At 47.5% G+C, this 23,253-nt stretch overlaps 2 protein-coding genes across 4 annotated transcripts in view; one reads left to right on the top strand and one right to left on the bottom strand.

Moving 5' to 3' along the window:
* TESC (tescalcin) overlaps window positions 1–11,486 on the top strand; it is a 35,795-nt gene extending 24,309 nt beyond the window's left edge. The window contains exons 2-8 of the mRNA XM_081175313.1: window positions 1,399–1,468; window positions 5,582–5,662; window positions 8,301–8,440; window positions 9,896–9,957; window positions 10,111–10,218; window positions 10,742–10,789; window positions 11,157–11,486. Of these exons, the coding sequence (XP_081031439.1) occupies window positions 1,399–1,468; window positions 5,582–5,662; window positions 8,301–8,440; window positions 9,896–9,957; window positions 10,111–10,218; window positions 10,742–10,789; window positions 11,157–11,234 (587 nt within the window). The 3' untranslated portion in view covers window positions 11,235–11,486. The remainder of the gene's footprint in view (window positions 1–1,398; window positions 1,469–5,581; window positions 5,663–8,300; window positions 8,441–9,895; window positions 9,958–10,110; window positions 10,219–10,741; window positions 10,790–11,156) is intronic.
* Window positions 11,487–11,850: 364 nt separating this feature from the next.
* FBXW8 (F-box and WD repeat domain containing 8) overlaps window positions 11,851–23,253 on the bottom strand; it is a 62,687-nt gene continuing 51,284 nt past the window's right edge. For 2 of the 3 annotated variants that reach the window (XM_081175280.1, XM_081175281.1), the window contains 3 exons: window positions 16,355–16,528; window positions 13,955–14,071; window positions 11,851–12,949 (listed from right to left, as the gene is read on the bottom strand). In XM_081175280.1, the coding sequence (XP_081031406.1) occupies window positions 12,805–12,949; window positions 13,955–14,071; window positions 16,355–16,528 (436 nt within the window). In that variant the 3' untranslated portion in view covers window positions 11,851–12,804. The remainder of the gene's footprint in view (window positions 12,950–13,954; window positions 14,072–16,354; window positions 16,529–23,253) is intronic. The other variant, XM_081175282.1, reaches the window with a different exon arrangement.

Genomic DNA, 23,253 nt, shown 5'->3' with positions numbered 1-23,253 from the left:
TAAAGGATTGAAAGTGACGTTCAGTGATTGGATAGTTACAGAAAATGGTTGCTGTTGTGTTCTAGTGGAGCTCTATATAAGCAGGCTGGCTGAACCCTTCAGTTCAGTTCTGTTCTGGCCTGTGAATAAACCCACTACTTAACAACTTCCACGCCCCCTTTCAGGTCAAAGACCCCCTAAACACAATCACATATACAGTCACTTTAAAGTGGCTAGTTAACCAGGTATTTAAAGGAAACCTCCTTTCCATTGGGAATGGTAGGACGGAAGGCAGGGAGCCCGCCAGCAGGGGGAGCCAGAGCCTCTGGCAGGCAGAGCCAACTGATTCTAGCTGAGTGCCCATCTTCCTCTGCCTCCCTGCTGAGTTTTACAGTGGGTAAGATACTGAGACTGTGAGGAGGAGCAAGCTGACAGGCAGGGGCATCCCTAGACAGGTTGTGAGTAAGAAGGCAGGCCAGTGGAGGCTGCCTGAGGGCAGTCTGAGCTTGGTGGGGCAGTGCCCCCGCCCACCTGCCCAAACGGCCTGCCTCTACTGCTCCATTCATGCCAATGGAGGCTTCCCTTTCAACGCAAAGAGCTCCGTTGGATATTCCAGGAGAAAATGGTCCTTCCTGGTCTTGTTTTGCATGGCAGCCAAATCCTAAGGGAGATGTTTGAGCATCTCCTGACAGGTTAATTTGTATTTCTTTTGCAATGCAAAGCAGTTGTGAGACTTCTAGTTTGATCAGAGGAAGAGCCTTAACCCTTACTACTTCTGCTCTTCTCTGCCTCGAGATTGCACACATGGCTTTTCGGGAAAACACAGTAGTGGTGACCTGTAATATGATCTCATCCCCCCCTTCTTTTTTCACCACGAAGGATTTCTTAAAACTGGAATACGGGACTTGCGGTGCAGGTGTTTCTGGGGGTGGGGAAGAAAATAAATCCAATCTGAATGTAAAGGCAAATCAACCGCATTTGTGCTTTCTGAAACAGTGGTACGCAAACCGAAACACAGCCACGCTTCAGAATACATACTGTGAATTGCAGTTTCTCCAGCCCAGGCTACATGCACTATGGGAAGATGTGCTCAAAGTGCGTAGTCTGATTAAAAAGTGTGCTATATTTTTGGAAATCGGTTTGCCAAAAAATATCAGGCAAAATTGCGTACAAAAATCAGCCACAAACTGCTGGTGAACTTTCATGAATAATAATAAGAATAAGAATAGTAATAGTAATAATAATAAATAAATAAATAGCCTCATGTGAAAAACTGAACTTAGAATGGGGGTGGAAATGAGAAAGGGAGGAAAATTGAAATTGGCATATTTGCCCATCCCTAGTGAAGGGTGGAGTTTACAAGTATGTAAGGGTTAAAAATAAATTAATGGAGTGTCTGTCTGTCTCTTCTTTCCATAGTCACTTCAGATCAAATTGAGAATCTGCATCGGCGATTCAAGCAGCTAAGTGGGGATCAACCAACTATTCGGTACAGTATTACCTATTCTTAGCCCTATATCATGATGGATTTGTTCAGTGCTTTTCTTCTAAAAAGATGTTTACGGGTATTCTCATTTTGACTCAAGAAAATCAACATTTTGTAGTTCAAATCGGGGGAAATAAATACAGTAAATGGACAAAAGATTCACAAAATGTTTAAGGGTATGCATACCCTTGCGTACCCCCAGAAAAAAGCACTGGATTTATTCTAAGTGTGGATACTTAATGCCCAATGCTAGGAGGGGTCACATGACGTAGGGCTGCCAGATGTCGGGAATTTCCTGGACATAGGTGGGTAAACAGTGTCTGGGTGGAAATCCCTTGAATGTCTTGGAAAATTTGTTTTTTTACGAATTTCCTTTAAAATAGCTCCAAACCTCTCTCTCTCTCTCTCTCTCTCTCTCGCACCCTCTCAATATTATTATTTTTTTGGGGGGGGAGCTCAACTTTTGTGTCCGGATTTTCACTTTTTGAAATACAGCAACCCTACATTAAGCAATTGTACAACCTCTGTACCTGTGTACAGAAGTAGTTGAGCTGTACGCACCTAAGTTATTCCTATGGAACTTTCAACAAAGTATACAATCCTGTAGCAGAGACATCACCTTGCCAACAAAGGTCTGTATAGTTAAAGCTGGTTTTCCCAGTAGTGATGTATGGAAGTGAGAGCTGGACCATAAAGAAGGCTGATCGCCGAAGAATTGATGCTTTTGAATTATGGTGCTGGAGGAGACTCTTGAGAGTCCCATGGGCTGCAAGAAGATCAAACCTCTCCATTCATAAGGAAATCAGCCCTAAGTGCTCACTGGAAGGACAGATCCTGAAGCTGAGGCTCCAATACTTTGGCCACCTCATGAGAAGAGAAGACTCCTTGGAAAAGACCCTGATGTTGGGAAAGATGGAGGGCACAAGGAGAAGGGGACGACGGAGGACGAGATGGTTGGACAGTGTTCTCGAAGCTGCGAACATGAGTTTGACCAAACTGCGGGAGGCAGTGGAAGATAGGAGTGCCTGGCGTGCTCTGGTCCATGGGGTCACGAAGAGTCGGACACAACTAAACAACAACAAATACAATCCTGTGTACCTGCATACATGATACTTGAGCTGTACAGACAGACAAGCATTCACTATTTCACACAAACACTTGTACATGCATGTGTACAGACAGCTTGTACCTGTGTTCAGGGTAATAATGCATGAACAAGCCTAGGCTCATCCATGCATGAGACAGAGGCATCCAAATCTTGAGGGTGAGGGAGAGAACCCGAGTGTTGAAGTAGTACAAAAAGGTTTAAGGAGGGGATAAAACCTCATGAGTGAACTTGTACACTGCTTGGAGAATTGTTTTGATCAAGCAGTTTACAAATTGTGGTGGTGTTGTTGTTTGGGGGGGGGGGTAATCCACACCCTTTTCTATCATTCCAGTGAGGACTGGGGTGCTCAGTAGGCATGCAATGCTGTCTAGGTGTGTTTTTGGTGTGGGGGGTGGTGGAATGAAAAACTGAGCGAGGTGCAATGGGATGGAGTATCCCGAAAGATGGCATAGCTGGCGAACTGAAACCCTGGAGCAGTGGTTCCCTAACTAACCCCCCCCCCAATTGGACCACTTGAAAATTGCTGACGGTCTTGGTAGACCACTCCATGATTAAATCCCCCCCCTTTTGGTGCACTGTGTAATGCACTGTGTTACTTATTTCATTTTATCATATTGCGATTTGAATTCTGTGCCGTTTGGACTGCAATACAACACAATGCAATAGATAATAAAAGATGCAATAGAAATACTATTGAAAACCAATATGAATAATGAATGCAATGGATGTGGCATCTCCTTGTCTTCAGCCACAAATCCAAAGGCTCACCATGGAACAGCTGAATGAAGTTTTTTCACCGCTGGTGGTCATGCTGCAACATGTTGATACTTTTAACAGGGAATGTGCTGCATTCTTAGGAAGATGCCGTCCACTCTGGCTAGCAGCAGCTCCCTAAGATTAGGGGCAGGTATCTTTCCCAGGCCTGGAGATGCTGGGGATTAAAATAATAGAGTGATGGCATTTTAGCGTTGGAAGGGACCACAACGGTCATCTAGTCCAACCCCCTACAATGCAGGAATCTTTTGTCCAACGTGGGGCTCAAACCCATAGCCCTGAGTTGAAGAGTCTCATGCTCTACCGGCTGATCCATGTGATTGAACCGAACAGCATTTTGCATCCTCTATCTCTGAGTAATGGCCCATTCCTAATGCACCAGGAACAGGTGATTAGTGACCCTCTAAATTAGTGGCTTTCAAAGGTCACAGACTCCCCTTTGAAGATCTGGTAGAAACTATGGACCCCCCTCCCAGAAAAATCCACACCTATACATGAAATGTTGCATACAATTTATTTTATTGCATTGTGTGGGTTGATGGACCCCCCTGGTGAATCCCACCCATGGAGCACAAGTTAAGCATCCCTGTTCTGTATGATTTTTGACTCCAGCTCCCATCATGTTTGACCGCTGGCTGTGCTGGTTGGGGCTGATGAAGTGCCATTGTTTATACTGGGTTGGAAGAACAGGTGGACTGGACGGAAGCAGCTTCCCCCGTTGCACAGCCAACTTCACAGGGAAGGGTGCAATGTGGAGACTGGTCCTTGTCAAGGTCTGTCCTGGGCCGATCTTCCCATCAAATAACGGCTTGCTAATCAATTGGCTGCTTTCTGCCCTGTTCTCTCCCGTAATGAGATTTTGCTCCTCCAGGCCAAACCCCAGATGGCTCTCTTGAAAGCACAGGGCTTTCTCCGTACAAGGCTTGCGGCTTTTGTGGGGAAGCAGGCGAGGCCATCGACCAGGAGGAAGACACCTCCTCTTTCCTGCTCCTACCACTAACCCATGCCTGGTGCCTTATCGCCAACTGGGTGGGGAATCACAGGGAGAGGAATCTACAAGACCCATCATCTCTGAACCATGGGGCTGATGGGAGTTGGGAGTCCCAGCAACATTGACTTCTCATCCTTGGTCCAGATCAGGGAGGGGGGAACCTCCAGCCCTCCAAAGGATGCTGAACTACAACTCCCACTGGCCCCACATTACCCCACTCTTACTTACCATCCCAAGCCGTCCATCTGCGGCCACATTGTTCTTTCTTTTATCAGATCAAAATGATCAGACAACAGCAAAGGTTGCTAGGTTTCTTGAAGGTGCAATGAGATTAAGGGCCACTATCTGAACAATAATCTTGGTCATTTGATTCCCCATTTTACCCACTGTTGTCTTTTTATTTGTATATATTGCTTGTATTATGTTGCCATGGCCGTTGGCCAATGCGAATAAAGTTTATCTCATCTTATCTCACTGACCCCAGCAAGCATAGCCATTGCCCAGTGAAGATGGGAGTTGTGGTTCAATAAATGTTGTGTCTTGATGCTTATGAAGGGGAGGGCGGTGTTCTGAAATGTTGGCTCCCAACTCCTACCCATAGTTTGATGTCAAGTGAGAGGGATAGTTTCCTGCGCTGGTTTCTCCTCCTGCTGCTCAGCCGGCTGGCCTCCACCTGCACTGCACAGCAGGTTGACCTTTCTGTAGGAAAATATACAAACGGTTTCAGGCAGAGTCGCAGAGGAGGCTCGCTCTGTAAGGGGGCAGATGTCCTGCCAAGAGGCAGGAGGGAAGCTGCTTCGCCCCTTCCCTAGAAAACCAGCGGAGAGATCCTGAGGTCGCTGGGAAAAGGTCACCCAGTGAGCTTCATGGATGAATGGGGATTCGAACGTTGGCCTCCCAACTCCTAGTTCGGCACTCCAGTCATCACACCACATTGGATATTAGAACTATTATTTAGCTAGTTACTGAACTTAGGTCCCTCTGCTTTTCCCCTTCGAGCCGAGGGTAGCAAACTGGCGTGCCATTTAAAACAAAGCAAAGCATTCTATAAAACAGTTCAAAACATTCCCAAAGCCATGAACCTAAAATCTTCAAAATGCAAAAACAACAAAACCAAATCAAACCAAACCTCAGCTCTGCCACTGAGCCATGACCCTGTGCTGAAGAGATCGCTCATTTGTCTTTAGAAACCTGTCTCTCTCTCTCACTATTTCTTTCTCTTTGTCCTTTTCTACTTCCGCAGCAAGGAGAACTTTGATCGTGTCCCTGATCTGGAGTTCAATCCAATTAGATCCAAAATTGTCCAGGCCTTTTTTGACAAGAGGTAATGTTGTGGGTGCTTGGCCTCCCCGGGGGGGGGGGGTTGTTCTCTATAGCAACAAGAACTGTGCAGCTCTCCTTAACCTTGAATCCCTCTCCGCACATAAGCCATTAAAAAAACAGTAAAACGCATAAACAAGCACCTAAAAACCAGTCATTGAGGCAGCTTCGACGTCCTGTTTTTCAGTGCCTGCTAAAGGTTGCTTTCGTTAGACAAAATTACAGACGTGTAATTTCATTAGGCAGACTTGTCGATAGAACCAACCATTTCAAGAACATTCAGATAATTTTATTATGCCTACTGTTTTTTAAGGTCTGGTTTTATTGCTATTCTTCTTTTATTCTAGTGAATATTTTATTGCATTTTATGTAAACGGCTTAAAGCTTATTATTATTATTATTGATATTCAATGGTCTATAAATCTTGCCAAATAAACAAAATCAAGTATTTCATTTGGTGGCATCCCAAACATTGCCCCCCTTTCCCTGGGTGCCTTCCACCTTCCTCTTGCATCAGAAGGATGAGACTATCAGTGGCTTACTAGCCATGATGGCTGTGCTCTGCCTCCATGGTCAGAAACAGGATGCATTTTGCACAGTGCATAGTTAAACTGTGGAACTCATTGCCACAGGAGCCAGTGATGGCCACCAAGCTGGATGGCTTCAAAAATGGGTGTGCGCAAATTCATGCAGAATAAATATGACTTATCAATGGATACCGGGCATGATGGCAAAGCTCTCTTTTGAATACCAGTTGCTAGAAACTAATCCAGAATGCGGCAGCTAGACTGGTGACTGGGAGTGGCTGCCAAGACCATATAACACCGGTCCTGAAAGACCTACATTGGCTCCCAGTATGTTTCTGAGCACAATTCAAAGTGTTGGTGCTGACCTTTAAAGCCCTAAACAACCATGGCCCAGTATACCTGAAGGAGTGTCTCCACCCCCATCGTTCAGCCCGGACACTGAGGTCCAGCGCCGAGGGCCTTCTGGCGGTTCCCTCACTGGGAGAAGTGAGGTTACAGGGAACCAGGCAGAGGGCCTTCTGGGTGGTGGCACCCGCCCTGTGGAACGCCCTCCCATCAGATGTCGAGAAAATAAACAACTATTTGACTTTTAGAAGACATCTGAAGGCATCCCTGTTTAGGGAAATTTTTGATGTTTGGTGTTTTATCGAGTTTTTAATATTCTGTTGGAAGCCACTCAGAGTGGCTGGGGAAACTCAGGCAGATGGGCAGGGTATAAATAATAAATTATGATTATTATGAAACCATGGGATGGGAGTGTTCTCTCTCTTGTGCTCAGGTCCTGTTTGCTGGTTTCCCAACGTGTGAGAAAAGGATGCTGGGCTTGATCGAGAAGGCTTTTCTTACGCCCCGTGCAGTTGCTGCCATTTATTTATTTTTGCAACATCCACATGGTTTCATCCTCAAAATGCCAATGCATGCTTTTTAAACGCTCTTGACCTAGATTTCCCCTTGCCACAGAAAATCCAGTTAGTCAGACCAACTCATCATGCCTCTGCAGTTACTGTTGGTGTAGACAATCCTTAGCACTTTGGGGACTTGGGCTCTGTGTGTGTGTGACGCATTCCATTCTTCTATGGATATGTTTGCAAATGGCAATTGTCACATTTAAATTCTGTAAGTAAACAATTTATCCTCTGCTTATTTTATCACAGTTTATATACTGCTTGATTGTAAGCAGAGGGGAAAACCTCAAAGCAGTTTACCAAAAGAAGAGAACAATGACGTTATCAGTAAAGACGTGAAGCTTTCAAATTAAAATCAGTTATCAGATAAATGCAGATTAAAAGACATGTCGGCATTCTGCATATTTGGCTAAAGGGACCCCTGACCATTAGGTCCAGTCGTGACGGACTCTGGGGTTGCGGCGCTCATCTCGCTTTATTGGCCGAGGGAGCTGGCGTACAGTTTCCGGGTCATGTGGCCAGCATGACTAAGCCGCTTCTGGCGAACCAGAGCAAAGCACGGAAACGCTGTTTACCTTCCCGCCGGGGCGGTAACTATTTATCTACTTGCACTTTGACGTGCTTTTGAACTGCTAGGTGGGCAGGAGCTGGGACCGAACAATGGGAGCTCACCCCATCGTAGGGATTCAAACCGCCGACCTTCTGATTGGCAAGTCCTAGGCTCTGTGGTTTAACCCACAGCGCCACCTGCGTCCCAATATTTGGATAGGCTTGCCTTAAAAAGAAAAGGGGTTTTTAGCTGTTGCTGGATAGGTACCTGCCTTGCGTCAATAGGCAGGGAGTTCCAAAGTTTGAGTGCTGCCACAATAAAAGATTTGAGTTTTTACAAATGTGTTGATTTTATTCAAATGTCTGGGACACCCTCACACAGCAGCCAACCCATTTCTAAATAAGGCTGTGCCTTTGCAAGCACACTTCCCTCACCCCATCCCACCTTACCCCACCCCCCAAAAGCACAGGGGCCGATGGGTGTGTAGAACAAGGGTTGCCAACACGGGGCCCTCCAGATTCTGCTGGGCCCTGACTCCCATCACCCCTGGCTATTGCCCATGCTGACTAGGGCTGCATTGGGAGCCCAGCCAGAGGATGGAGGGCTCTACATTAGGTGTTCCTCATGTCGAAAGTGTTCTGAGTGCTTTCGTGCCAATAGGAACCTGCGAGAATCATCGGACGGGTTCGCGGAGGAGATCAACTTCGAAGACTTCTTGACGATCATGTCCAATTTCAGGCCCATCGAGATGGACATGGACGACGAGCAGCTCGATCGATTCCGGAAGAAGAAGCTAAAATGTAAGGTGCTCCCTTTTCTCGATCGAGCCTGTTGCTTTGTTGGCAGACGGGAACAATGGTCTGCATGAACCCACTGCGTTCATTTTGAGCTGTAAAGAGTGTGGTTCCCGGAGCTTCTCCTCTTCTTCCATGTCTACTGTGTGCCTTCCCATCTCCCACTTCAAAGTCATCCAGAGGAGAAACTTTTTCCTATCGAGGGCCACATTCTGTTCTGGACAAATGAAGGTGCTTTGGATAAAGAACTGATCCTGTACTTATTGAGAACTGCCAGAAATAGTTTTTAAAAGGAATCTTTAGAGGGATTAAATAAGGATTTATGGTACAGTCAGAATCTGGTCCATAGCGATTATGGAAAAATTACCATATTTTTTGCTCTATAAGACACACCTAGTTTTAGAGGAGGAAAACAAGGAAAAAAAATATTCTCACCCTCTCTGCGCAGCCCCTCTCCAGCAAAGCAGGCGGAGAAACGGAAGGGGCTCTGTTTCTCCTCCTGCTTTGCTGGAGGGGCGCTGTGCAGAGAGGGAAAGCTGCGCAGTGCCTCGTCAGCGAAGCGAAGTCAGAACAGCAAGAGGGATCGCTGCGCAGCGAAAGGAGCAATCCCTCTTGCTGTTCTGGCTTCTGGGATAGCCATGCCAAGCCTCTTCAGGGCAGGGGGAGCGTTCCTCCCGTTGCCCTGAAGAGGCTTCGCACGGCTATCCCTGAAGCCAGGAGAGTAAGAGGGATCGGTGCGCACCGATCCCTCTTGCTCTCGTGGCTTCAGCGAAAGCTGCGCAGCCTGCATTCACTCCATAAGACGCACACACGTTTCCCCTTACTTTTTAGGAGGGGGGAAGTGCGTCTTATAGAGCGAAAAATACAGTACGTCGAAGGTTAAGGTATACCAGAGGACCCCCCCCCCTTCCCTGCCCATCATTTTCAACCAGGGGGGTGAAAACTTATTTCATGACAGTGATAATGTTCAAAGGCCTCCTGTGAGTTATGCTCTTTGGCATTCTTGGTGACTTCTCATCGTCAAGAGAGAACATCGTAAACCGTTGAGGACAATATCCCGAGATTTATAAGTAAAGCAAATCCTATATTTTAAGAAAGAATATGTTACTACGCTCCAATATCAGTAATTGTCTCTCCCCCCCCCCCCGGGCTATGAACGAGATGACCAACATTTTTGGTCCGTGTGTGTTTAATTTGCATTTGCATTCAAGCTGTAGTTATTTTTGTAAGTCATTAAATTATATGTTCTTGATTTTGCACACATGCACACAAACACCCTTCCCCTGCCTACTGGCACAAGAACTCTGTTGGTGTTTGATACAGTCCCTGATTTGATCTGTTAGGCTCAGTTACCATTGTGCAGGGTAAATGTGGGTTCTGAAGGAATTTATTTCACGCATAGTACTGTGCTTTTAAGCTGCTTACTCCTGACCCTAATTTCTTTTGCCTTCTCTCCCCTAGTTCTTTTCCACATGTACGATGCAGACAGTGACGGCAAGATCACTCTGCAGGAATACAGGAATGTAATGTATTATTATTATTATTATTATTATTATTATTATTATTATTATTATTATTATTATTATTTGGGCATCCCACTCCCTTAACTGCATTTTCAACGACCCGGCACCGCTCCTCCTCCTCCAACCAGTTTGCAACTTGCTTCTGCCCTCCAGATTGTGCAAGAGATGCTTTCGGGGAACCCCCACCTGGATAAGGAATCAGCGAGGTCCATCGCAGACGGGGCCATGATGGAGGCTGCCAGCATCTGCGTGGGGCAAATGGTAGGCTGAGCGCAACGCTGCAGATGACCAGCACACGGTCATTCCGAGGCGAGGAAGGGATATAGCTCAGTGGTAGAGCATCTGCTTGCCTGCAGGAGGTCCCATGTTCAATTCCCATCTCCAGATAGCGCTTGGAAAGATGGGGGGGTGGAGAGGTACAAAGCAGGATTGAACTCCCCATACACACCTGCTGATGCTATTCCACTTTCTGCAGCTGTGTGCCTCTCTGCCCCCACACCTGACATCAGGTGTGTGGCATGTGGGTGTGTTTTTAGAAAAAAATGGACTGGTGGGCCAAGTTTGGCCCAGGTTCCCCAACCATTTTAATGTTGATTTGTGTTTTTCCTCGATTGTGCATTAAGGTTGTGCTGTAAGCCCTTTTAGGAAAACGTCGCCCTTAAGAATGGCATGTAGGTTTTTGCTTTGAGTTAAGAAGTAAGAGCCCTCCGTTTTTTCTCTGAATGCCTCCTCTGCCCTTATAGGACTTTCACCTATCAACGTAATGCTTCTGTTCTTGTTGCAGGAGCCGGATCAAGTATACGAGGGAATCACATTTGAAGACTTCCTTAAGGTTAGAATGGATGCTCACCCTATTGCTTGGCGGAAGTGATGGAGACCAACCTGTGGGAGGGGCGGGGGCAGGAGAGTGAGAGGAGACAGAGAGGAGGGACACAGTGCTAGGCTTTCTGTTACCTCTAAAACTGGATCCTGTTTTATGGGTTTAAATCGCCTTAACCCTGCTTGATATGTTTTTATATTGCTGCTTTATTGGTTTTAGGCTGCATTTTAATGATTTTTTTTCCTGTTAAATTGCACGTTGCTTGAAAGATTTTTTAAAAATTAAGTTGTCATATAAATGTTTGTGGCCTGCAGCATTAAAAGGGCCCCTGACCTGTACTCATGGCTCAAGCTTGCTTTTGTTGCCTCTCCCCCGGCAGATCTGGGAAGGGATAGACATTGAGACCAAGATGCACGTTCGCTTCCTGACCATGGAGCCGATTGCGATGTGCTACTGACCACGGAGAAGCTGGGACTGAGGTGTTGGTGCCTTCTGGAGCGACCTGGGACGGAAACCGTCAGGCGGTCAATACGGGTATTAAGGGGGAACTGCATCTCCCACGGCTGGGGCAGTTTTTTTTGCAGGGGGGCGTTGCAGGTTTTAGGAGTTGATGTGCCTGGCTTTGGCTTTATAGCAATTTTCTCTCTCTTGTCTACACTAAAAAGCCTCAATAGCCTCAAATCATCAATAAAGCAGGTTTTGTTTTTAATTCTTGGCAGAAGCTTGTTTACTTGTGGATCCTGTGATCAGATACAGTCATGGGACTCAACTTTTTAAAAAACCGGGTGCTCTTCTTAACCAAGGGTGAGGAATTAGATCCAGATTATCTTACATCTATCTACTATATATATATATATTGGAAAGTGATTTCTGTCTGTTGTCTTAAAATATCATTACCGAACTTGGCGTGAGGGTTCCCAGGGCAGGGGCGGTGCTCTCTGTTGACCTTTGCAAGCCAGCCACCATTTTGAACCAAGATGGTGGACTGCACCTGTTCTTTGGCATAGACTTGACCGCTCTCGAAAAACGTGACTTTGGAGCAATGAATCCAAACTCACAAATTACACCATCCATTTTTGGGGGGGTGGTTCTACAAAATCCCGGGCAGTCCAAGTACTCTTCGCTAATTGTGAAATAAAACTGGAGCAACATGCCCCAAGGAACAGGGGATGCCCCGTGTAGCACGAAACATGCCACTTTGTTATTCCCAGTTGGTACGGTTATATTTATAAAAGTATTTATATCCACTAAATCACGAAACATACCAAAGGGATTCACAACATTAAAACAATAAAATGTATACGGTAAAAGCACAGGAAAACATTTAAAAGCAAAAAAAGTTTACAAACAAGCACCAATAAACCATTGTAGGAGATGTGGTTGAGTTTAATATACCAAGGTACCCTGGTATCTCATTTTAACAAAGCTCATTTCTTTACACCATCATCACCACCACCACCATCATCATCAATAGAAAAGGTTGTTTGTTTGTGTAAACATGTCCAGAAGCATGTTATAACTTCCCAAGTGTGTTTCAAGGGCTATCTGACATCCTGGGAGGAAATGGTGAGTGATTTACACATGCTTTCAAGAAGTCCTGCTTGCTATCTCACTGGTCATGGTCCCAGCCCTCACATTTCCCAGCCCCATAAGTAACCTAAAAGATCAGGCCTGGGCCCAAGGTTAGGAAGTCCAGTCTCTCTACCTGCTTGGCTCCCTGTTTTAACTACTCCCTTCTGCTCCTCTTCCGGGCCTGAGTCACTTTGGGCCAGCACTTCTCCTCCATTCCTACTGCGCCATGTCTGGGTTTTGCAAAGCGTCACACCCTACCCGCTGCATCCGCTCCATCCCTCATCATCCTCTGCCTTGCTGCATCCAGGTGGGTTTTAGGGGGCATCACTGAGGATCATCTTTGCATTCTCCTCTGTGTGTTTCTGTGGCAGCCACTGCCGTGACCCAGACACCTTCCTGTGGACGTGGGTGCCGTTGGTCGGCCTTTGATCAGCACCTCTTACTTCCTGACGCAGCTAGATGTTGTCGTAGGGGACCGCCAGGCCAATATTGTAGTTGTAGCCTGTTGTTTCATTGTAAGAGGAGCGGCAGATAGGAAGGATGCTCTCTGCAGCCAGCTGGTCCACCGAGAACTCATACGCATAGATGATTCCTCGATGTCTGATTTGGGGAGAGAATAATAATAATAATAAATTTTTATTTATACCCCGCCCTCCCCAACCAAGACGGGCAGCATTAGCATGTTTAGCATGCATATTATTGTTGTTATTATTATTATGACTCCTTAGTCACCTGTTACCTAGAAACTCCAAGCAACTTAGATTGACAAAACATAAACATAACCGCATTATACCATTGTGGGCAAAATGAGCACAACATTCATTTCATTTGTATACTGGCCTTCATCCAAAGATCACAGGGAAGTCCATGGCGTAAAAATACAAATTAAAAACTCAAAATATACAATAAAACAAAAGCAGAACAAACCAATAACCCCACCCCCTGACACATTTAAAAGGTCACAGAAGGTTAAATCAGCCTAATGCTCGATTGAAGAGAAGTGTTTTCACCTGGGGCCTAAATTTTTTGGGGGGGAGGGGGCAAGCCTCCATTTGAAACATTAACATATTAATACAGAAACAAATACACCCTCATATATTTATTATTATTATTTACTGAATATATTGGTGGTCTTTTTACCAAGGTAACTGTGAGCAACTTAGACAAAAATCTAAAAGACAGTCCCAAAACATCCCACCACTCACAGATGATTAAGAGCCAAAGGCCTGGAGCCTAAAGGGGACGATGACGCCTGGCCGTAGAAAGCTTTTGCAGCACAGGTACTGTGGGACAGATTCAGCTCAGTCCCCCAAAGGCCAGGGGGAAGAAAGGCAAGTCTTTCCCGAAGACTGAAAGGTGCCCAGCAGGCCTCACTGGAGAGACCATCCCATAGATGGGGAGCCACAACTGAAAAGGCCCTTCATAGGCAATTCCACAGGGTGGTCAACCCAGACATGGCTGCAGTCATTATTCCCATCAATTCTATTAACCCTCCCACCTCAGCTTTGAGCATTCAGGGGCGTAGCCCACTCGCATTCCCTGCTTCTCAGACTCTTGGCTCTCTTTCTGCTTAGTAAAACTGCTGCTCCTGTGGCTGATTCTTACCTTCGATGAGCAGTCAGGTCATCATCCATGATGCTGGCGCCTCGGGGAACCTTCTCGTCAGGGATATTGGCAGTGATGAGGCTGTGGCTGTTGAACCAGATGTGGCGGACAGGGTGCCTGGAGGGAAAAAGGAATGTTGTTGGTGTTTCTGTTTAATTTTTTTTTTATTCTTAATGGGGGTCACGATTAACATTTCTAAATATGACGTGCAAGTTCTTTTAATAGTTTCTCTCCCCACCCCCACTGTTAAAAATGTCTTGCCATTAAAATGCAGAGTTGATTGGAACAGAAATCTACGCCCACATACACATGGAAATGCTAAGTGAAAAAAATGCATTCCCATGCACAAATGACAACATGAATGCTGCATTAGCAAGGGGTGAGGGGAACTGCCCAATATTCATGGCAAAATTAACTTTTGTTATCTGCATATCTAAACTCCATTCTCTCATTTGCGGGCGGATTTCCTATTGTTACAACACGCAATGATCCATATCACCGCCCTGAACAATTTGTCTTTTTTTCCACTTTTGAAAAGTAGGGTTGACTCCACCAAAGCCACACTCAAGAGTAGACCTACTGAAACCAACAGCCTTGCATAAATTGTGCCCGCTAACTTCAACAGGTCTACTCAGAGAAACAAACCTGGTGCCCTCCATAGGTTTTGGTCCAGAACTCAGGCTGATGGGAATTGCAATCCAAAAATATCTGGCAGGCAACCAGGTGGCGCTGGTCATTCCAAAAGTCTCCATTTGCTGCTTTTTCTTGTTTTGAGTTAAATGGGTCAGTCCAGTGCTGTGGCACTGGAGGGGAAGGGGAGAGAAGGGGGTGGGTCTCCATTCAAGGCAATAATAATACAGTGGTACCTCGGGTTAAGTACTTAATTCGTTCCCGAGGTCTGTTCTTAACCTGAAACTGTTCTTAACCTGAAGCACCACTTTAGCTAATGGGGCCTCCCACTGCTGCCACGCCTCCGGAGCACGATTTCTGTTCTCATCCAGAAGCAAAGTTCTTAACCCGAGGTACTATTTCTGGGTTAGCGGAGTCTGTAACCTGAAGCGTATGTAACCTAAAGTGTATGTAACCCGAGGTACCACTGTAATAGTATTTTTGCTTTTAGCACCACCCAATGGACAATTGCTGAAGTGCAGCCAGATTCCTGAAGCAGGGCAAGGGGAAAAGGCAGCTTCAGCAGATGCTCTGAGAGCCTCCAAGTGGTGCTGGACTCCGATTCCCATCAGCCCCAGGCAGCATGACCACGGATGATGGGAGATGGAGTCCAACCTGGTTCCCTATACCTGACTTATCAGGGCTGGGGTTATACCTAGTGCTAGTCCTGCCCAGAGAAGAGCCACTTAAATTAATGGATGGAAATCAGGCATCCAAAATCCTTTTAACCAGAGATGCCAGAAGCAGGAGTTAAAAGGTGTACTTGGGTATTTTATTATATTTGTAAAAAAATATTTAGATCCCACTATTCCTAGATAGAGAAAAGAACCCCCACCCCCGAGCAGTTTGCCATTTATACATAAAATCATACAATGAAAACCAGTGGCAAAGAGTTCTGCAGGACTGGCCTGATAACACTCAAGACTCAGCTTCTAAATGAATCTCGCTGGCACTAGAAATCACCAAACAATCAATCTGGGCTGTAAGCGTTCAAGCAGCCCCTGTAAGACTTTGGGCAATGCCACCGAGAGTGGAATTAACCATTTGGGAGTCCCAAAGCATGGAACTAGACAAATACATTTCTTCAAAATACATAGCCACACAGAGCAGCCAAGACTATATAACACTGGTCCTGAGAGACCTGCATTGGCTCCCAGTACGTTTCCGAGCACAATTCAAAGTGTTGCTACTGACCTTTAAAGCCCTAAACGGCCTCGGCCCAGTATACCTGAAGGAGCATCTCCACCCCCATTGTTCTGCCCAGACACTGAGGTCCAGCTCCGAGGGCCTTCCAACAGTTCCCTCATTGCGAGAAGCAAAGCTACAGGGAACCAGGCAGAGGGCCTTCTCGGTAGTGGCACCCACCCTGTGGAACGCCCTCCCACCAGATGTCAAAGAGAACAACAACTACCAGACTTTTAGATGACATCTGAAGGCAGCCCTGTTTAGGGAAGCTTTTAATGTTTAATGCTGTATTGTGTTTTTAATATTCAGTTGGGAGCCATCCAGAGTGGCTGGGGAGAACCAGCCAGATGGGCAGGGTATAATTATAATTATTATTATTATTATTATTACTACTATTGCAGTAGAGTCTCCCCTCACCAAAGCCCCACCTGCCCGCCTCCTTACTTAAAGCAGGTGCTGCTGCTAGTCAGCCTCAGCGTTGCCCCTTAGGCAAGTACCCGCCCCCCTTGCTCTAATGGACCAGCCTCCACCGGCAGCTGACTTTACCTGGCATGGATTTCCCAGAGCTTGGTGCCCATCCTCTGGTCCCACACGCAGACCAGGCCCTCTTCCCCTCCGCTGACGATCTTCCAGTCGTCCATCTGCACAGAAGAGACTCCCAGCTGGTGGCCATAGAGGGAGCAAACGGAGGCGCTTATGCGGAGGTCAAAAACCCTCACCCTAAGACAAAGACAGAAATGCAGTCAAGTCTCGTGTCACTGGCACAAGCCCAGAAGAGATGGTTCCAGCAAGATCTACTTGGAACCACGTTAGATTCCGTACGTGCTGACAGCCAGCCTCTCACTAGGAGAGCCATCTATGAGAGGCAGTGTGGTGCAGTGGTTAGAGTGCCAGACTTAGGACCTGGGAGAGAATGGTTCAAACCCCCAAGTCGGCCACAAAGCCTGACCCACCTCACAGGGTTATTATTGTGGGGATTAACTGAGGAAGGAGGTGACCATGTACACAACCCTGAGCTCCTTGGAGGAAAAAGGTGGGATAGAATTGCCCTAAATGAAATGGATGTTTATACATAAGAACACGGGAAAGAGCCCTGCCGGACCAGGCCAGTGGCTCATCTAGTGGCCAACCGGATGCCCATGGGAAGCTCACAAAGCAGGGCATGAGTGCAACAGTGCTCTCGGCTCGTGATTCGCAGCAACTGGCATTCAGCAACATGTTGCCTCTGAAAGCAGAAGTAGAAGCCAGAATCGCCATTGATAGCATTAGCTGCTATGGGAGGGATTCCCAAAGTGCGGTCCACAGACCCCTTCATCCAGGCGGTCAGCAGCACATCTGCAATTAAAAATCACGTAGCACCTAGGACAGCGCATGACAATTGCTACAAGAGGCAGAAGAATCCGTCAACAACCTCAGCAATTTTCAAGTGGGGGAAAATGGTTTGCGGACGGCTGCTCCAATTATTATTATTTAAGTTCCCTACCCATCTGACTGTGTTTCCCCAGTCATTCTGGGTGGCTTCCAACATACAGTGGTACCTCGGGTTACAGATGCTTCAGGTTACAGACGCTTCAGGTTACAGACTCCTCTAACCCAGAAATAGTACCTTGGGTTAAGAACTTTACTTCAGAATGAGAACAGAAATCACGCGGCGGTGGCGCAGCGGCAGCAGGAGGCCCCATTAGCTAAAGTGGTACCTCAGGTTAAGGACAGTTTCAGGTTAAGAACTGACCTCCGGAACAAATTGCGTTCTTAACCCGAGGTACCACTGTATAGAAAAACACAACAAAACATTAAAATGTTTCCCTATACAGGGCTGCCTTCAGATGTCTCTATGAATTTGTCTAAACCCCTTAAAAAACTTAAGAATAGCTTTGCTGGATCAAGCCAATGACCCATCTAGTCCAACATCCTGTTCTCACAGCGGCCAACCAGATGCCACATGGGAAGCCTGCAAGCAGGACCTGAGCGCTCCCCCCACTTTGAATATCAGCTGCTGGCAGTCATAAGGCACACGGCCTCCGGCAATGGAGGCAAAACACAGCCATTGTGGCTAGTGGCCACGGATGGCCTTCTCTTCTATGAGTTTGTCTAATCCCCTTTTAAAGCCATCCAAGTTGGTGGCAATCATCACTGCCTCCTGAGGGAGCCCAAATTCCACCGTTTAAGTCTGCACTAGGGGAAGAAGTTATCTCTTCTGTCTTGGACGGCCCATAATTGGACGGTGTAATATGTTGAAACCATCTTGCTCTGATGAGCAAGCTGGCCGCTGAATTCTGCAACAGCTGAAGTTTCTCCAAACATCTTTAGAGATGCGGGTGATGCTGTGGTCTAAACCACAGAGCCTAGGACTTGCCGATTAGAAGGTCGGCGGTCCGAATCCCCGCAACGGGATGAGGTCCCGTTGCTCAGTCCCTGCTCCTGCCAACCTAGCAGTTCAAAAGCACAAAGTGCAAGTAGATAAATAGGTACCACTCCGGCGGGAAGGTAAACGGTGTTTCCGTGTGCTGCTCTGGTTCGCCAGAAGCGGCTTAGTCATGCTGGCCACATGACCCGGAAGCTGTACGCCGGCTCCCTTGGCCAATAAAGCGAGATGAGCACCACAACCTCAGAGTCGTCCACAACTGGACCTAATGGTCAGGGGTCCCTTTACCTTTACCTATAATGTGTTGCAGTAATCTAACCTGGAGGTCCCCGGAACAGAGATGGAAGAAGTTATTGTGAACAAAGAATTGATGCTTTTGAATTATGGTGCTGGAGGAGACTCTTGAGAGTCCCATGGACTGCAAGAAGATCAAACCTCTCCATTCTTAAGGAAATCAGCCCTGAGTGCTCACTGGAAGGACAGATCCTGAAGCTGAGATCCAGTGCTTTGGCCACCTCATGAGAAGAGAAGACTCCCTGGAAAAGACCCTGATGTTGGGAAAGATGGAGGGCACAAGGAGAAGGGGACGACAGAGGACGAGATGGTTGGACAGTGTTCTCGAAGCTACCAGCATGAGTTTGACCAAACTGTGGGAGGCAGTGGAAGACAGAAGTGCCTGGCGTGCTCTGGTCCATGGGGTCACGAAGAGTCGGACACGACTAAACGACTAAACAACAACACCACTCATGAACCCCTCTCTCTGTGCTTCCTCCAGGGAAGGGAGGGGCATTATGAATATACACCGCAGCCTAGCAAAAACATCCAAGGAAGGTGTGACGTGGAGTCAGTCAGGGGGGCGGCCTGGGGAGGCAGAGAGGCTAGGAGGGCTGCCTCTCAGCCTGAGGTGTCCCACTGCTGGGCTCAAAGAGGCTGTCCGAGAGTTGAGCAAGTGGATGGATGCAGGAGGTAGGGCTTAGCAGTTTGATCATCCAAAACAACTGAAGATGAAATCATTGCAGATTGCCAAAAGGGTGTGCGTGTGTGTGTCTCTCTGTGTGTGTGTTTAACAATGACAGAGCCCAGAGAGTCGAGCGGGAACCGCCACAGAGGCTGCTGGAAAAGGAATGGAAGCTAATCCTTGGGAAATGATGAACTGCGGAAGCTGGGAGGCCCGAGCGGATGACAGGAGGACACTCCCTGTGCCAGCACTTCCATTGTTCAGGATCCCTGCTCCGATCTGGAGGCTGTTCCAAAATAACAAATCCAAAGCTTTCCCTCCTTCCCTCCCTCCTCCCCACATTGCCCTTCTCTAATGAAACCGCTCGGCAGGAGCCTGGGAATAGCTCCGTTCCGACAATTAGAACAAAAAGGAGGACAAAGGCTTCCGACCGGGTGGCATCCATCTGACAGGCTGGAGAAGGGAAATGAGCGTGCTCAGGCAGGCTGGGCCACGCGTAACACCTCCACTGCCGCTTGTCAGAGCATCCACAGATGGAGTAAACAAAGCCTGTCTCCCGCTCTTCCTCTTGCCTGGGTGGGGGGCTGCGCAGAGCTCGGCACTGGGCGAAACCAAAGCGCTGCTTCCAAGCCCCCGTCTCTGACAGCGTGCGGCCTGGCGAGCTGCCTGCCGGCATTGCGTATGATAATCAGGCCGCCTTCCATCTACTGAGCCCTGGCTGAGTTGTCGTGGTTTCATTTGCAAGGACCCGGCTTCCAGGCATCCATTCCCGGGGGCGGGGAGGGGGAGGCAAAAGACACTTTTCGAGTTGTTGTTGCTTTTGTGCAGCGGGGAAGTCTTACCAACTCCATCTCCCAGGCTCTGGCTATCAATGCCAGAGCATTGTGGTTCTGCAATGATCGAACCTTGAAAAGGATGGAATTCGGGAGCTGAGTTTAGAATTTAGGCACCTGGGAATCTCAGGTGTTGTTTCCTCTACCTGTCACCTAACCTACCTCACAGGGTTGCTGCTGCTGTTTTTTAAATTAGTTTTTATTAACAACTGTGTTAGAGAACACAGAACTACACTATATCGCCAGCCAAGTGCACCACATAATCCCATATATCCTGGAAGATGAAATCAAACAATGGGTGCACTTGGAGGTAGATAAAACCAGAAACACCCCCACCTGTTCCTGTTCCTCGAAAACAAACTAAGGAAAATTCCCGCAACACTAAACAGGTTCACAAGGCCCATGCTTAAAGGAAAACTGGCCCCAACCTCATCCTCACTGATCCCCCTGGCTCACATGGTGGTTGTGAGGGCAAAAAGGGGAAGAAACATGCACGCTGCTCTGAATTGTGTGCATGAAAGAAATAAAAATTTAAATGAAATGAGGCAAGTATCTGGTCCTCAGGCCCATGAAGAGAGGCTTGGAAGTATGGACAACGTCCGATAACTCCCAGAAGCTGGAGAGAGGCTAAGTGCTTAAATATGTTTCCATTTTTAATTGCGTTGCTTTATCCCTGATGCGTTTCCTGCCCTGAGTTTCTTTGGAAAGAAGGGTGGGGAATAAATTTAAACCCTCCTCCTCCAGTGCACAGGTGATGGTGCTTTACAGCTACACAAAACCACTTGACCCCGAGTTTGGAGAAAAGGAGAGCAAAAGGTGACACGAAGGAAGTGTAAAAGAAATTACCGTATGTACAGCATGGAGAAAGAAGGTAGAGGGAAGTTTTTGCCCTCACCCCCCCCCCCCACTCTCTTAACACAAGAACTCGTGTTCCTCTTCGTGTGCCTCCTCCACGAGAAGTCTGGAAGGTGGCAACGCGAGAACCTTTTCTACTGTGGCTCCCCATTTGTGAAACGCTCTCCCCAGGGAGGTTCACCTGGCACCTTCGTTATGCACTTTTAGGTGCCAGGCAAAAAAGGAAAGAAGGAAAGAAGGAAGGAAGGAAGGAAGGAAGGAAGGAAGGAAGGAAGGAAGGAAGGAAAGATACAGTGGTACCTCAGGTTACATACGCTTCAGGTTACATACGCTTCAGGTTACAGACTCCGCTAACCCAGAAATAGTACCTCGGGTTAAGAACTTTGCTTCAGGATGAGAACAGAAATCGTGCTCCTGCAGCGAGGCAGCAGCGGGAGGCCCCATTGGCTAAAGTGGTGCTTCAGGTTGAGAACAATTTCAGGTTAAGAACAGACCTCGGGAACGAATTAAGTACTTAACCCAAGGTACCACTGTAGATAGATAGATAGTCGTACCTCGGAAGTCGAACGCCTTGTGACATTTTGGCTCCTGAACGCCGCAAACCCGGAATTGATTGTTCTGGTTTGCTGACATTCTTTGGAACCCGAATGTCTGACGCAAGTTGGCTACTGGAGCTTCCTTGGTTTCCGAATGTTTTGGAAGTCAAATGGACTTCCAGAATGGATTCCGTTTGACTTCCGAGGTACGCCTGTACTCGGGATCGATTTGTAAAAGCACTTCTTCACCCAGCACAAAGCTGAATGATGGAACTAGCTCCTGCAGAAGGCAGTTAGGCTCTGAAAATCCAGAAAGGGGAAACGACATGCCTTTGAAACTGATCCTGAACCAAAGTGCCACCTGAGGCCTGATGCATGGGGGGGGGGGAGAGCAGGGTACAGGGAGGGAGACAGGTGTGTGAGAAGGGGAGAAGGAAAGAGCAGGGAGCTATTACCCAGCTGGCCTTTGGCCACTGTGCAACATCCCTTTGGTGCGGTGTGCTGGACCATTTAAATAATTAACACCCCGTCTCTCCCCCCCCCCAAAAAAAAAGAAAGAAAGAAAAAGAAGAGGTGGCGGGGAGGAGGGGGAATCTAAAAATTGGATGTGGAGGGACGTGGGTTGTTTTTTTTTTAAGCACTCTAATCTTTTCACGCTGATGACTCTGAGCGCTTCCATGTCTGCCAACAGACACTGAGCGGGGGGGGGGGAGGGGGGGGAGAGACGTAAGACTGGCCAAGATGAGGAGATAAAGGGGTGGGGAGCCGCAAATCAGCTAAATAGGATCTGGAATTCATTCACGTGAAAGTCCTTTTTTGTTTTGGCCACCTGAGAGACATCAACTGCAACCCAACCTACATTACTCCCACTGTTTGGTGGCAGTGATACCGACGGGGTGGGGGTGGGTTCACTTTTTGGCACGTGCGATTCTCCCTTAGGTTATTTCCCTACTTCAAAATTTCAGGAAGTGAGGTTTAAAATGCCAAACTCATTTCTTTCTCCCTTTTTTCCACGAGTGTCCGCAGGAAAGAGGAGGGCCTTGTTCCAAGAGGCCTCGCTGGGCAGTACACCAACTGTGTCCACCAAATGGCTTTAAAAAATATATTATTTTTTCGGGTGGGGGGGAAGAGGAGTAAAGGAGGGACTCTTCCCGCGGAGCTTGCAAAACAACGACAGGACAGAACAAAGCAAAGCGAGGTGTTCTGTCCAACCATGACGTAATATTGCGTCTCATTCTCTGAAAAGTTTATGCAGACTCTTGCCTCTGGTGTGCAGTGCAATTCCGTGAAAGGCGACAGGTAAGCTGCTACAAAGGTGCAGTCACGTTTGGGGTGGGGTGCCCAGATCCAGGCCGGCCCAAGACATTTGGGGAGGTGTTGTGCCTCAGTGGCAGAGCATCTGGTTTGCATGCAGAAGGTCCAAGGTTCAAGCCCCAACGACATCTCCAGGCAGGGCTGGATCTGAGAGACTCCTGGCTGAAGCACCCCCCCCCCCCCGAGAGCTGCTGCCAGTCAGTGTAGACCAGGGATGTCCAACACATCGATCACGATCTACTGGTAGATCCCTGCGAAGTTTTGGTAGATCGCGGTCGATCTCTGGCTCCCTTTCCTTAGCATCATTAAAACTGACTCCTGCCCCGCCCCACCCTCGCCCCACCCTCCATTGTTGTATGATCTCTGGAAGAGAAGATGGAGCTTTCTCTGTGCTGCTGCTTTGATCCATAGTGATCCATTTGTGAGTGAGTAAAAAAACAGGGCTTTTCTCCTTCCTAAAAAAAGTGCTCAACAACTTTGAGCTGAACCCTCCCCCCAAACAGGGGAAGACAACTGTCAGTTTTTAATTCTGAAAGTAGATCGCAGTCTCTTGAGAGTTGGCCACCCCTGGTGTAGACAATACT

The sequence above is a fragment of the Podarcis bocagei genome, assembly GCF_964188305.1.
Source record: "Podarcis bocagei genome assembly, chromosome: 16".
In the NCBI taxonomy this organism is placed as follows: Eukaryota; Metazoa; Chordata; class Lepidosauria; order Squamata; family Lacertidae; genus Podarcis; species Podarcis bocagei.
The sequence above is the reverse complement of the archived record's forward strand: the minus strand, read 5'-3'. Positions and strand labels throughout refer to the sequence as shown.